At 41.1% G+C, this 16,679-nt stretch overlaps 1 protein-coding gene across 1 annotated transcript in view; it reads right to left on the bottom strand.

The window, feature by feature from the left end:
* ntng2b (netrin g2b) overlaps nucleotides 1-16,679 on the bottom strand; it is a 79,589-nt gene that overhangs the window by 33,972 nt on the left and 28,938 nt on the right. The window contains 1 exon segment of the mRNA XM_085464097.1: nucleotides 76-254. Within this exon segment, the coding sequence (XP_085320223.1) occupies nucleotides 76-254 (179 nt within the window).

Genomic DNA, 16,679 nt, shown 5'->3' with positions numbered 1-16,679 from the left:
TTGTGCAGCTCTATTATAATAAAGAAGGCTGATAGGTGTTATTAAAAAGAGTCAGTGATGTTATTTCTAACTTACACGTGTTGGGGGTTCCGTTGGGTGCCGGCAGGTAGGAACCTGCTTTCCAGGACTTGGCTTTGAAGCCCTTCTTGCAGCGCTGGCAGTCCTGGCCTGTGGTGTTGTGTTCACACTGGCACTGGAGGTTCCCGCCATCCTCATCTGGCAGGCACTGGGAGGCGTGGAGGTTACACTTACACCTTAAACAGAAATAGAACGGACACCCGTAAGACAAAATGTTCATGCGATGTGTGAGAGCTGACTGTGTATAAAGCTGCGGGAATAAGCTGTAATCACACCCAGGTTACAGTTACAGTGTTAATCATACTCTGTATTTTCCATGTTCACCAAAGTGCAGCTGTGGACTGCTGAGTTCCCTGTGCACAGACATGCCGCACACTTCTTGTTCTTGTGTTTAATTCTTTAGCGAATACTCTAAATCAGCGGTCCCCAACCCCCGGGCCTCGGACTGGTACCGGTCCGTGAGTTGTTTGGTACCGGGCCGCGAGAGATGAGGCTCAGGTGTGAAATGTATAGTTTTCAGGGTTTTTATCGTTTTTCAGCGTTATTTTGTTATCGTTTTTAACTCGGTTTTCCTGGGTCTTTTCACGTGTGTTATGAATAAATCTTCTGTTTTTCGGTACCGGTACTGGTTTTATTTTGTAGTATTTATCCGCGACACCTTAAAGGCCGGTCCGGGAAAATATTGCCGGGCATAAACCGGTCCGTGGCGCAAAAAAGGTTGGAGACCGCTGCTCTAAATCACAGCACGTCACAAAGAGTCAACTAAGTGTGGCCTCGCCGGCGCACTTGTACCAAGCAAACGAGACGAGCAGAATCATAGTTAAAAAATCGCGATGCCCTTGAGACTTGTCACTGTGATAGGTTTATTACTTAACTCTGTTTTTGCTCTCAAATGTATTCAGTGCTTTCTCAGAAAGTACTGGCAGAACTTCAGCGCCCATTTCTATTTTGATGTTTGCTGGTAAAGTTTGTACAGTTGCCAGTCCATCTGATTCTGTTTTTTTGTATTTTACTGGCAGCTGTACTCACACTGACAGTCTAAAGTGACAGCAATGAATTAAACTGCTTAAAAAAAACCTTGCCGGGTAACAAAAGTCCCAACTGAGTCAAAAACACTTAATTCATCAGTTTGTCAGGTGATAGAAAATAAATCAGCAGCTATTTTGATAATCTTCTCAGAACATTATTTCAAATTTTTTGGGTGCAAGAAGTCATAGGTGAGGTTTTTCTTTTAATCACATATAATATTAAACTAAATATATTTGGCTTGTGGGGCAACTTAAAAAGGTCGATCTGTACTCCTGGAAATTTTATTAGCCCTTTGTCACACATTGTACAATATTTAGTACTACCACTTTATAGGACATCTGAACATTAATATGATTATAATAGCCAGTAGTATAATAGTATATGAAATAGAGAAGTAACTGACAGTAGAACACATGAGATATGAGTAATAAATACTCATATGATTTTTTTTTTACATTTTATTTATTTGACTCATGATTTTTTTTCCACATTTAAACATATCAATGAACAGTGATCGTAGTAGTATTTTTAATATGTTGGTAACAATGGGATAATCTGCCAGCACATCAGTGTAATAGCTGGACTAACTAACTAATCCCTTTTTAAAAATTTTGTGATTACTCTCAGTATAACTGTGTATGTTGGAACAGGGTAAAGGTCCTTTACCATAATAATAACATGAAATGAAATAGAAACTGGTAGCGTTTAGCAGCCCGCAGTCATCAGAACTTTTACTGAACTTTACAAGGGTCTTCAGGTAGCAAACACACAAATCACAACAACAAACATAACATTTTTTACTGTATTGTCTTGAAACAAGGGAGCCCTGTATGGAACATAATGCCTGAAGGTATTTCAGTATTAATTACCGGTGATATAGTGTTAGAGCACACCTAGATAAAATACAGATCACCTCAGTTTGGTCTATTAAGGACCCCCGTACACCACACCTGATATCTGCACAAAACCGCTGCCAGGCAATTTAAAAAAATGAACAAACAAAGAAAAAAGCAGTGGGACTGTACTGCTATTTAAATGAATTCCAGTACAGAGTGATGCATCACTGATAGTAATCTGATATGCAGCAGTAGTCTGTAGCCAGTAGTCTGACATGGATCACTGGTGCATATCAAACTACTGGTGAGACCTAGGTGAATGTTAGTATGGCATCTATGTTGATTTATTTTATTGTTACTAATATTTTCATTGGGAATTTGAACATAATTTACAATTTTAATGTTATTTAGAAGTTATTTGGAGTGTGTGGATCTTCACTTCATGACATCATTCGTGTTAGTAATGGCCCTCTATATTAGACTGCTAGTAGCCCATGACGTTTGTAAAATGAACATACAGTACCCCCTTTTAATTTAAATAATGCACTCATTAAATTATTTAATCAAAAGTATGTTACTGTCATGAATCGCTGTGCGGCAGGCAGGAGTTGGACCCAAAGTGCAGGACTCACAGACTCAGGGAGGTGAACTCAAAACTCAGCTTTATTTGCTGGCAGGGAAAAAACATACAAACTAATCTAAACTGGGAACTTGGAAAACTCACAGAGAGACACACAGGGAGATCCACACAGCATGAGGGACGACGCGACACTGACTCAGAGAAACACAGGGTTTAAATACACTGGGAAGTAACGAGGGGAATGAGACACAGAAGGAGGGCACAGCTGGGAGAAATCAGGACTGACGAGACAAGCAAAGCAGGACGCATTCACATGAGACACGGACCATCAAAGTAAAACAGGAAGTATCACACAGAGACGCGAACTTGACACAGTGGAGACAGCAACTAAGAAATACAGAGACATAAACCATAAGGCAGAGGTCTAAGAACCAAAATACACAGAGGGAAATACTCAGCTGGGAACACAAGAGACTAGACTAGAGAGAGTAACAAAAAACCAACCATGAGAACATAATGCACAATGCAGAGTGACAGAAAACAAGAAACTCAAACATGCAAAGACACACAATTACACAGAACAGAGGGGACACAGAGAGACATGAAGGGCAAGGGATCAAAACTAGAAGCCATAGAATAAATCACACACAAGTACAATAATACAAAAATCACAAAGAACTAAAAACGCTGGGTCAGGAGACCCAGGACCGTGACAGTTACCATATTTTTAATATCTTTCAAAACATATTGTAAAGATATTACTACGCTGCAATCATTACACAAATTATTATTGCCAATATTAATATGTAACTATAGTAACAGTGGAATCAGCTGATTAGTTTAATCATAAATTAATTAAAATCAAAAACAATGACTGAATTCAGTTTAATTCAATGTTATTTGCAACAACATTTGTTTACAATACTAGAAAGGAAAACCCAACGACAAGACAACTCCCTATGAGCAAGCACTTTGTGACAGTGGGAAGGAAAAACTCCCTTTAACAGGAAGAAACGTCAGACTCAGGGAAGAGCAGCCATGTGCCACAGCCGAAGTCAAACTGGGAGCTGGTTCCATAAAACACAGCTAAAGAACCACAAGCAAGCCTGCAGTCCGAGAGTGGCGTACTCTATTTGAGTGATATGGTACTATGAGATCTGCATAGTGTAATTTTATCAGCTTATTTATTTGTGAGTCAAAGTATATGTTAATGTTGTTCTTCCCTTCTCAACCCCCCCCCCCAACTAAGTCTGGACTTTAAAGAGAAAACAAATCAGAGTACACTGAAGGTGCCACAACTGTTGATAATCCATTTATCCACTTGCTTTCTGACACCGTCATTTCTGAGCAAATTATTGTTTGCAATTAGTGCCGGTGAAATTCAAGCATCTGAGCGTAGGTGCTTCTGTGGTTGTGTGTGTGTGTGCGCACCTTTGGGCAATTGACCTCAGCAGAGGACAGGGCCCAGGTGGGCTGATCCAGAGGCTGAAGTTCTGCCAAAAAAAGGAAATGAGGATCTTAAGGACACTCGGCAGCTACGACTTTAAATTACAGCCTTTTCCAGATGAGCGACTGGACTCCAATCTAGTTTGTTCCACTGGAGTGAACACCTATCCGTCTGCATCAAATATTCAAAGAATGGCCTCTGTATTCTGACGAGATGACTACTTCAATCTTCCTTTTGCATCCTTTTTTTTTTTTGGGGGGTGGGGGGGACTTTCAAAAATATGAATTATGATGACTAAAACTTAAAACGGAAAGAAATCGAGACAGTTGATCTGCACCATGAGTCTTACACAGAGTCGCGCAGATTACCTCAGTTTCTCTCCGATCACTGGAGGAGTTGACAGGATGTGCCACAGAGAATCCATCCACCAACAAGGCCTTGTTTACTGCCTGCTTCCTGAAGGACACGAGCTGTCCACTTAGCAAAGACTGAAATTGAACATCTCTTTTTCATGGAGAGAACGGTGCGTGCGCGAGAGCGAACGTGTTTCAAATGAGACGAGTGTGTGCGTGCGCGTTTGTGTGTGTGTTTCTGCTTCGTGTGATGCATTTGCCTGCGAGCGTCGATGACAGACAACAGATCAGAGAAGCTGAGGCGCGGTGACTAATGCCGGCACTGAGTGACTGACAGCGCCGAACATATCACTACTTCTCATCTCCTGTATCTTCAGTGATAAATCTCATCTGTCTCATCTTGAAAATGTAAGCGGGCTGAGTCCAAAGCCTAGAAGCTGGAGATTAAACACAATGCTGAGGAAGAGCGAGCGGTTTCTAGGTATGCTGCTGTGCATTTTCAGGCTCACGGGCTTCATGCCATCAGAAATGGCCTTCTTTCTGTCACTTAGCTGGAGAGCACAAAAACCTGCGTGTGTGTTTGTGTGGGTCTGTGTTTCGAGTTGTGAAATATCACTTGCTTTCTCATCTTAACAAAATTCTCTGTTAATTAACTCGCGTTCAGGAAGCCTCAGAGTCTCACAGGCTGAAACTTTTTCTCGGACGCTTCATCTCCTTGACCTCCTTTTCTGACTCCTTCCACACAGGACAACCCAGGAAGACTCGGAGTACATCTAGCCTTGCACTCTTTCCGCATGAATGATGTTGACACTCTTGACTTTTCAAGTGCAGTGTTCCTGTAGCTCTCTCTGTCTCTCTTTCGGATGACAGCTTGCACTGGGATTTTTCCCGATCCCTGTCTCCAGTCCCCCCGCACACAAATAATACATGGGCACAATCATATGTTAATGTGCAAGATGTCTGCCTTCGCTGCAAAGTCATCAAAGTGGGAGAATCAGCTCTGAGCTGAAGGAAGTTAAGATGGGACAGCTGGATCCATCACAACAGTCTATTTGCTTGGAGTGGGAGAGACAGGGGAGACGAAATTAGAGAAGGTGAGCGGAGGAGGAGAGTGGGAAGGGCAAGAGAAAGCAGGGTAATAAGAGTGTCTAGGAACAGGGGAAAAATAAAGAATGCAAATGAATTCCGGTCTATACAAGAAACCATACATTTAATTAGCTGCTATGATATCTAAGGATATTTTGCCTTAAAGGTAGTCTTGGTTTCTTTGATGCTTATGTGATCCCTTGCATGTTTGTTCTTCTCTCTCACACATGCATCGACACGAGTGACATAATGCATATTTCTGCCAATAATTTTACACAACTCTGCTGACCTACATGAGGCCATAATGCACCAGTTAGGCAGCAGTGTGCCAGCTAAAGCAGAAAGTAGACGACTGCCTACTAATGAACATGAACAAACACACTTTTTTTTAGACTTCTCTTGTGTTTGGTGCGAATACAGGATATAAACAAAATTGGTGTTATGTTAAGTGAAGTTCACTGACTGCTGCAGGATGTTAACACACCGTGAGCAGAAAATGTATTGCCCAACAAACCATGGGCTGTGTGACACTGTTTTTAGTTAAGAAAATGCTTGATGAACTAGCTGTGACTTCTTCTGCACCACCTGAAGTGCACGATGTACTAACTTTCCAAATTAGCGTGCTTTGATTCCTGCAAATTGGTGCTTTACAGTTTGAATTGTTAGTGACAAACTCATCCAATTTATATACATTAAGCTCTGCAGTATAAAATAATTACAGCAGACTTTAAGCTTTTGATTCATATGTGTCCACTTATTTGTCCAGACTTTCCCTTTTATAAATATATCTCCAAAGTTCCAAATAACACAACCTAACTACATCCTGGCCATGAAAACAGGAAATGAAAATCTATTTAGTTGGATTTAAACGTATTTTGTAGAATTGCGGTTATTAAATATCAGCTAATGTCATATCATGGGAGCGATCTACATACACTCCATTAACCTACACTACCATGAGGCGATACCTGGACCCTACAGAGTTTGCACATGTTGTCCAACACCTCCGGGATGGCATGTGTGCCATTGCCAGCTGTGTCTCCCAGCACAGAGAATGGAGGAGATTCTGGAGAGCTGGACAGGACCGTAGAAGGTCATTAACCCATCAGCAAGACCACTGTCTGCGCTTTTGTGTAAGGATAAACAGGATGAGCACTGCCAGAGCTACAAAGTGACCAGCAGGGAATGTCTCTGACCAAACAATCAAAGGCAGACTTCATGATGTTGTCCTCAGCACCGTGGAGCTGGTGGAATACGAGTATTGGCAGGGTCTGGAGAAGACCAACAGTCTTCTCATTAGGACCATGTCCTGACGTTGTCAGACATGCATACGAGCACGTGGGGGCTGTAAAAACTATAACATTTCGTAAAATGGACTAACCTGCCGCATCAGTGGGTTGCTAATTTTCATTTCCATCAAACGACGTGGCATCCTTTGGTTCCTAACACATTACCCAGTCCATATCAGTGTCGATATCCAACATGTTTCTTTTCCCATTGAGATCTGATGTGCCTTTAATTTTTTTGAGCAGGGTATTTTCAGGTTACCCTGAAACAATTTTCAGACATATTGCAGATTGGTGGTTATTATAGGGCATATAATTATTATATCTCTCTATGTGCATCTGTGTCCAGCCCTGTCTGCCTTTGTCTTTGTCCATTCTCCCCGCAGCGTGTCTGTCTGAAGTCATGTCGGCCATGTGTATTTAATGATATGAAGACTGCCTGTTTTAGACAGCAGAGACGCAGCAATTAGGGGAATAAATAAGACGAAAGATAAACAAACATCAAAGGGGAGTCATGTGGTGGCAGAGCCTGAGAAAGCAGCTGGAAGCAGCAGTTAGTGGGGCTTTATCTGTCTCTTTACTGTAGTTGAAGCATATTCCTCTATTCCTCTCTAGGGACACTGCTATCACTCCCTCTCTCCTATTTTCCGTTTTGCACTCTTCTCCCACTGTATCTCTGTTTTCTCATTTTATCCTCCATCTCTTTCCCCCTTCTGTCAGTTTACGTATGTTCCCCTTTTAGCCAGTCGCATCAGTGTTCACCGAAGAGTGCATTGACTAAATTGGGTTGCGGACATGTGTTTGAGAGGAGTGGGTTGAGGAGAAAATAGAGGGGATTTAGACCATGTGGGGGGCTGAGCAGTCAGTACAGCAGGGAGTAGGGCAGTTGTGTCAAAGCCCTGACAGTCTGCCTGCCTCTCCGACTACAGCGGTGAGAGTTGGAGGAGGAGTAGAGGGAGGGTCTGCATTGACGTGCTCTAACCTGTGATGACAGACCGCATTGATGCGGCTCTGACCCAGCAGGAGGACTCCCTCCTTCTCCACTCTCTGTTCGATCAACCGTCACTGAGAAGGCCCACTCGACACTTGCAACTATTCCCTCTCTGGAAACCGGAAAACTCACAACTGGCTAAACAACCTGCTGTAGTAATAGTAGAGAGAGAGGCTAATAGGCATTGTGTGTCAGGGCCTGTTTGCCAGAGACAGAAAGCCTTAACATGACTGCTTTATGAATCTGTTTATTTCTATACCACACAGGAATGAGGTAGATGGATATACATAATGTGTGGCTGTATTAAGTATTATAATAAATTACATTTGTATTATGATTGTGGTTTTAGCTAAATTGTAGAAAGAAAAGCACATTTCAGTAACCTCAAGCAAGTGTTTTATGTGCTGTGCCCATAAAACAGTGTAATTATACTACGTGGTACACTTATGCTACTGTTCAAACTGTGTTTGTATTGCAGTGTTGGATATTTTGGCATCCAACAAATGAAACACATTTTCAGTGAACTGATAGTTTGCAGCTCGCCAGATTTCCTCATTATGTTGATTAAAAAGTGTAATCCTGATATTACATAAACACAATTTCTGTGACAGGGCTGATAAAAGAGGCAGAGAAGTGCACTATAATCATAACGAATGCAATAGTCCAGCAGTTTGTCTACAATGCCAGATTTTGTACAGATTCGATTTAGTTTCTGTGGTTTTGAGCTCGTAGTTTGGTCCAGAAACTTTTTGTAATTTATATTTTGTCAATTGTGTCTAAATATTTGACCTTCTCTGTGCAGAATGATGCATATTTGATGGGTTTGAGTCTACAAATTGTTTTTTCTGTGCCCCTTGAATCAGAATTCAAAACATGTTCTGAATATATTTTTTTTTGTTAGATCACAAATAGTTTGGAAGACCGATTGGATTGAGTATAAAAACGGAAGAGTGAAGGGCATCTTCAGTCTAACTTAGAAATTAAAGAAAAACAATGAAATCATTGAAATGTTAATTTATAGGCAGAGGTAATAGATGTACCTTCAAATTTTAACTGGCTAATTCAACTTTCTATGCAAGAACCTTTTCAAATGTAAATTCGTAGCACATCACACATTTTTTAGTTCTCTAAACAGTTCTTATCATAATCACATGCATAAAAGTGTGCTTTTTCTAAACTGTTTGCATTCACACGGGCAGATAAGGGCAGTATTTTCACTTTTTTTCTGTGTTACAGTTTGTTTCCTTTAAGTTATTCAGTGGTTCAGGTATTCATTTCCTGTTACATTTTCAAGCCTTCTGTCCCTTGTATCTTGTCTCCAGTGTTACTTCCTGTTGGTTGTTTTCTTGATTGTACTCAGCTGTGTTTATCTCTAAATACCAATGACTTTGTGGAAAACCGTATTTGCATACACGTCGTATACGTCCTTCCCCTGGCTAGACGATGACAGCTGCAGGAAAGTCCTACGGCACAGTGCATCCCAAGCATACGAGAAAGCAACCGAGTATGAAGTGGGAGTTCCATGAAGCGTAGATCATTGATCAACAGCACGCCTTATTGGCTTCTGCTGAAGTCTTTATCACCACGTCCCCTCCCACTTCCTCCCCTGCCTCGGCTTGTAAATTCAGAGCAGCTAATTGGACATGACTCCGTTTATGTTCCAGCTTCATAAATTTCTTTCTCTGAAGGGAGAGGATCGATTTTCCTCGAGTGCAACCTTCCGTAGCAGCACGAGCTTCTTCAAACGTTCCCTCTCCTCTCTACCACACCTTATCTTTTTTTCCCTCCCGCTCAGCTATCCATCCATCCACTCACGTGTACTCCCACTTTCGCTCCAGACTAAACAGGTAATCTATAACTGACCACCCCTGCTATTGGATGGTGAGCAGGAATTACAGTTTGCCTCTTTTCACAACCACAGCAGTTCTTTCACATGTTTTCTCTCAGTCCCTCCCACTCTTTCACATTAATAGCAGAGCTGATGATATCTTTTTAAACAAATCATTCCTCCCGAGCACTTTATCGGTCATTATCTAATGTAAACTGTTGACAGCAGAAAAAACACAGATGCTTTAGATATATTTTCGGAATCAATCCTTCCTTCCCTGCCTTCCATTTTTTTAGTTTGAACTTTTTGCTTTGTTCTTGGGTTTTTTTTGTAGAAAGGTTTTTAAAAAGAACATCTACTCGAACAAGGGGAAGGCCTCGGGAACTATGTGTTTATGGGCTACCATTCGTTGTAACACACACACACACACACGCACACACACGCACACACACGCACACACACACACACACACACACACACACACACCACTTTCTAAATATGTTCACTGTTGAGGGGTCACTGCATGTTTTCGGCACTGGGAAAAAACTGAAGTGAACAGTCCGGCAAAAATTCAAATTCAAAGGAATGACCTTGGTTGTCTTTGCAATCCACACCCTGTGTGAATTTGTACACTGTGTGTTTGTGTGTGTTTCTGCAGTGGAGTGTTTTGGGACGTGTGACCTCCTTGGTGCGTTTGTGGGGTGATTCATTATTTTAGCACAGTTTGCTCTAAATTTTAAAAAACCTGCTCTCTGAAGTATGTACTATATGCACAGCATCAAACATCTAAATAAGGGAGCCTTAGCACACATCCTGTTCTCCAGTCGGGACCTGCCAGGAGTGACAGAGATATACATTGGAACAATTCAGGTTCCAATGTTTACCATTTTAGCTGGCCTTTCACTCCGCAGAGGTAATTAATATGCTGCTTTTTATTTCCTTTGCTGTTTCCTGTGATACTTTATGTGGTCACAATTTGTAAATGACTTTCTTACTCAGTTAAACACTGAATATATAACTTGCTTTAAGAGTTGGTTCCAGGAGGAGATTGTCTGGTTTCTTAAAATTTGTGGTCTGTAAGAAAATCATTTACGCTGCCAATGTTCAGTTCCCCTCTTTAACATGCAGTTTGCTTTAATGGGCATGTAAGCAATACTCATTATACTGTACATCTATAAACTGTACAGGCTCTTAGTTGTTACCCTGGCAACCCCCTGTAATCGTTTCGGGTTTTTGATTTTGCGTATTAGAAAAAAAAAAGTGTTAGTAAAGCCATGAATATAGCAGACCCTAGACTACATCCATAGCTCCAAAACAGGAGCAGGGTCCCCATGGAGCCTCTACAAGTGGGATGTAGATATCCAGGGGAAGGATATGGAGTAAAGAGCAAGTGAGGAAACAAATTAAATTTGCTGATGCTGGTGTGCTGGTTTTTCTTCTTCTTCTTCGTCTTTTCAAAATTTCATTTAAATTAAACTTTGGCCCTTTTTTTATTAACAAATGAAGAAAATTGTGTGGTGAAGGGAAAAGAAGATAAAATAATAATTGGTTTTGGTTTTTCTTGCTATATTCATGATCATTTCTGGCATTTTTGACACCTTCATGTTTTGCCTGCCTCTGCCCTAAATACATCAGTCATTCACCAGGCATCAAATACTGCCACTTTGTCAAATCTGCCAGCGTCTTGCAGATGTTTTCATAGGCACTGGTATCATGACACACCTTGAAACCTTATAATGGCAACACCGAGATAAATCTATCTCCTAACACATCTGACATCAGATTTAAATGCACTGGTATACGTGAGCTTCCTTTCAGTCATGTAGGGTTAATGTTGTGGACAGAAATGTCTTAACTCAAGCAACAGTCTTTTCCTAAACCTCACAAAGCATCCGAACAAGAGAAAACAAAAGCAGAATCAGAAGTGAACCAAAGTTTTAAAATGCAAAGCTCCCAACAGGAACTGCAGTGTCATGGCTGATGAAGTTGTCACTCCACTGCCACCCCTTACACTGCTTAATTGAATTCAGTTCAGTTCAATTTCTACAACACCAAATCACAAGAGGAGTTGCCTTAAGGCCTTTTATATAATAATAGAGAGGAAACCTCAACAATCAACCAAGGACTTGCTGACGGCGGAAAGGAAAAACTCCCTTTTAACAGAAAGAAACCTCCAGACTCATAGAGAGGCAGACACCTGCCGTGACCAGTTGGGCCAGTGGGTGACGGCACTGATGAAAAGGAAAACCTTGTGTTTTTTAGTGCAGCGCCATGGGACGTGTGACCGAACAGTAAAGCCAGACACACTGAGATGAGAACCATCAACCAACCGTGCTGACTGATCAACCCCTTTAGACAATGAATCAAAATGATAACATTAAAAAAAGCTTAAAATATGTGACATCATTAAAAGTCATTAATAGCATTTGTATTTGAAGCTGCTGAGTAGAATCTTAGATTTTTTGATTCTGCATCAAAAACAATTAGAAAACCTCTCATGCAGCCAGAAACTGTCATTCATTCTTTATGCGCTTTAGTTACAGTTAAACTAATCTCTGTGTTTAGTATAGAGACAGAAATGAGAAAGCCCCACATCGACGTTTTTGCTTGGGCGATCGTGGCTCAAGAGTTGGGAGTTCGCCTTGTAATCGGAAGCTTGCCAGTTCGAGCCCCGGCTTGGACAGTCTCGGTCGTTGTGTCCTTGGGCAAGACACTTCACCCGTTGCCTACTGGTGGTGGTCAGAGGGCCCGGTGGCGCCAGTGTTCGGCAGCCTCGCCTCTGTCAGTGCACCCCAGGGTGGCTGTGGCTACAATGTAGCTTGCCATCACCAGTGTGTGTGAATGGGTGGGTGACTGGTTGTGTAAAGAGCTTTGGGGTCCTTAGGGACTAGTAAAGCGCTATACAAATACAGACCATTTACTTTCTTTTTTGTTTTGTTTTCTTTGTTTGGTCGTCTCTACATGATTCTGATGAAAAGTTATTGCACTATAAATAACATATGCTGAATGTTATCACCCATGAATAGATGCACCCTCAAAAGTCAGTGACCACTGTGATGGGTGACCCTTATTAATTCGTACACACAAGACATATTTTACTGGCATTTGGCACTTGGCAGGTGGTAATTTAAGAGCCTGCATGCCAGCATTGTAATATTCATGATGCATGATGCAGCATGAATGATGCAGGCTGGCTGACACTGTCGTACTGAGGCAGACATGTCACTGCATCTTAAGCCCTCTTTCACTAAAGAGAGAGTCCAGCCTTTTGCTCCAGCCGGCCCCCGGTTGTCTTGAGCTCACCGTGTGACTGTGCTGGATATTATAGTGCAGCCTCCCTGCAGAGTCCTTACTGCTGCTGAATGTGTTTTAATGAACACTACAGCAAAGACTAACACCTGGGGAGAGAGGAAATTGGGTGTGAGTTGTAGGGAGGGAGTCGTTATACATCCTCCTTTATTTAAGATATAAACAAGGAAGATGGCCTAATAGATGAAGGGAGGCAGCTGGGTGTGTGTACGTTCGTGGGGAGGCAGGGGGGTGAAAAAGTGATGAAGAAATAGAAACTCCGGGACAATATGCAAGGTTCTTCCTGTTGTGTGGTCCCCCGCAGAGTCCTGAAACCCCCAAGGGCGATATAGATCTTTGCAGGATCTTTAAGTTGTTTTTTAGGCTTTTTAAGCTGTTGCGTATATCACAAAACTCATATGTGGATCTCTTCTCTCTGATGGCATATACCCGCTGTATGAACTTGAAATTTGAACCATGAATGCACTTACAAATCTGTTTTCAGAAATTAGCATTGTGCAAACACATTTGCAAACCTACACCCGCAGGCTTTTACCCGTGTTTAGCCACTCATCTAATTACTTTACTATACATGCTTTCTTTTTGTTAGGTGCATGTCCTTTCATTTAAGCAGAAAAAAAAACTAGTTTGTAAAAAGTCTCCCAAAAGTCACTAAAACTTGAACATGTGCATTCACACCAGACGCAAACATACACGCGCGAATGCAAACAGTTTTTGTATTACAGCGCAATTTGTGTTTCTGTGCGTGCGTGTGTGCGTATGTGTTAAAGTCTAATTCCGGAGAGACCGTAGAGGGGAGAATGCCTGGGGAAGAGGAGCTGAGCTGGGATCATCCAGAGGACAAGGGTTAATATAATTATCCTGCTAAAACCTTGAGACTGAAAGAACATCATTAGTCATAGCAAGAGGAGAGCTACCCAAGCCGCAGGCCAGAGGAGATGAGGAGAGAGGAACAGAGGAGGAGAAAGGGGAAATAGGAAAGCAGAGCTTCAAAACCCCACCAGTGCAGTTAGCAAGACAATTAGCACAAAGAGTAAAACTTGGGGGTCCTTGTTAAAAGAAGAAGAAGAAAGGACAGTGTTTAATAGCACTCTAAGCAGTGGCTGAAACTGTGTCGCTTATTCAGTAATTGTTATATTCTGCTTAATAATCTCTCTATAAATGAATTACTGGAGGAAAAAAATGAATTGAATGAAATTACAGTCATATTTAAACTATATACATAATGATGCTCTTTTGAGGCAAATTCTCAGCATAATTTTGCAATAAATGGAATGAACTCTGCTTTAAGGAGGTTTAACATGAAGCCGTTTTTATCGAAGGGCACAGTATTTTCTATTCATAAGCATAATAAAGACCTCAAAGATTCACTTGGAGCAGGTGAATTCACTGATCAGTCCTCCTCTTGTCACTTCAGGTGAAATATGTGAGGATGGTGGGCATAACTTGTGTGGTGGGGGTGACTTTGTATGAAATATTGAAAGGGATGGGGAGCAGCGTACAAACTACAGGGGAGCCCGCGTGGGTTGTCTTAATAAGACCCAAGCACCTCTGAAAACATGATTTGTTAAAGTTCAGGGAGAAGGAGTCACGTTTGCTGTTACGACTCTTTCAACAAACAACGACTCTTTGACCGACCTTGCAACTCTCCGTGAGTTTGTAGCGCTGAAAGATGCACAGGTGACTTGTTCCTATTATTAATGCAAAAAAAAAAAAAGAAAAGAAACCCCACCCTAAACCCTACTGGCGAAGTTAAGGTTTTGCTAGCCCACTGTATGTAGCCAAATGACAGAAACTGGGTTGTTTATGAACACATAACATAACAGAATGATATATATGGGTGGCGATAATCACCAGAAAACTTTCAATTCAATTTGATATATACAGGCCCAAATCCAAATAGTAGTCTCTAAAGGTGTTTATATTGTAAAGATGCTACAATAATGCAGAGAAAACCCCAACAACCAGACAATTTCTTGTCAGGAAGAATTTGGCAACAGTGGGGAGGAAAAACTCTCTTTTAACAGGAAATAACTTCTAGCAAAACCAGGCTTAGGGAGGGCAGTCATCTGCCACGACCGGTTGGATGTGAGTGGAGGGGGACGGATTATAAGACTCTGTGGAAGAGAGCCAGAAATGAATGCATACACTTCCTACAATCATTATAATAAGATTCTTATTAATAGAGATAATGATTAGAAATAAACCATATCAAGTGCTTTATGAATGCTGTACATTTTTCTAGCCACGCAAAAAAGTGGCATGATTTTTTTTAATGCTTGAAAAATAAGCATGGCTGTCAATTACAACAATTGTCTAATCTATTACTTTAATCTTTTAAAATTTAATCTGTTAAATGTTGCTTTTAAACTTAAGCTGTTATTTACTAGGGGTGCAACGATACACAAAATTCACGGTTCGGTTCGGTTCGATACTTTGGTGTCACGGTTCGATATTTTTTCAATACAAAAAAAATGTTCATGCCTTTTTAATTTGTCATTTATTAAAATTATAAAAATATATTTTAACTCAAAAGTACAGTTTTTAAATTTAATGTTGCTGAAATAACAAAGTAATAAAAAAATTAATCTATCTGATCGAGAAATCACTCGTCTTTGGAAAAGAGAGTTTATTACAGAGAAATGGCTCTTTCCAAAATAAAAGCTATACTTTACGCTTCTTCTGGGCTATATTCTCAGCAGCATATTAAACATACCAGGTCCCCATAAGGAGAATCATGTGCTAACGGCTGTCTAAATGACTCGGGTAAAGTTTGTAGCATGCTTGTTGTTTTTGTCTGCCTCCACTTGTCTTTGCACTAGGGTGATGTCGGCGTAAATGTGCAGTCATATTCGTTGTGTTCCCACTAGTGCTGTCAGCGTTAATCTGAAATGACGTTAACGCCACAACACGGCAAATCTCTGTTAACGAGCTACCGCGGATCACCCCGTGCGTGGGGCTGGACAGCCAACATGTTAACGAGCTAACTGGGCTAACACACTAGTTCCCACCAATGTAATTGAGCATTGCGTGGCACATCCAACATGCTGTTTTACTTTAGTCCGTGACGCGCTTACCTTCAGGGTCATGCGTCACATGAAAACCAAAATAGTTCCAAACACACATCTGAATGAGGGTGGGGGAGGTTCAATTTGCCATGTTGCAAGGAGAGCTTAACTTCTGTCTCGCTAGCTTGCCCTGCACTCAGTGAATCTGCGTTCGACTACTCCGCCTAGGCTGCACTGTCGAGCTCAGATCTACAGAGCGCTCAACACAGACAGCATCGTCAGAAGGAAAGTTGATCAAATAAATTAAAAATTTTGTATTGTTCGATACATATGCGTACCGAACCGAAAGCACTGTATCAAACGGTTCAATATCGATACGAGTATCGTTGCACCCCTATTATTTACTTATTTATCCGTGGGTACGTAGAGTACAGGTTAGCCCATTTGCCGAGCACGTGAAAGATTCCTTAACTGAGTATGGGAAGACTCCTTGGTACTGTTGCGTCAGGAAGAGAATTTGGTGTAAAACTCTTGGCCAAATCGAGAGAGTAGCTGAAAGAAGCTTGTGTTTATTTGTTACTTTTAGTACAAATTGCATTAATTAACCCTAATACACTATGCAGCATATATAACTTTGTTAATATTCTCTCATTTATTTTTGGAGACTTAATATCAGATTGCTGGTTAGCTGAGAAACACAAAAGTACACAGCCAACTAAACTGACGTTATGATTAATAATTTAGCTTTTTCATAATGTGATAAATGAAAAAAAGGTGTTAATTCTTTATTCTTCGTGTATTTAGCAGCTAATTAAAACTTACAAGGAATATAGGAGAAACTGGTCAGT

The sequence above is a fragment of the Copadichromis virginalis genome, linkage group LG7, assembly GCF_057382275.1.
Source record: "Copadichromis virginalis isolate Kocher_CV1m ecotype Utaka linkage group LG7, C_Virginalis_male_GT1.1, whole genome shotgun sequence".
In the NCBI taxonomy this organism is placed as follows: domain Eukaryota; kingdom Metazoa; phylum Chordata; class Actinopteri; order Cichliformes; family Cichlidae; genus Copadichromis; species Copadichromis virginalis.
This window is presented reverse-complemented; position numbering and strand designations above follow the sequence as displayed.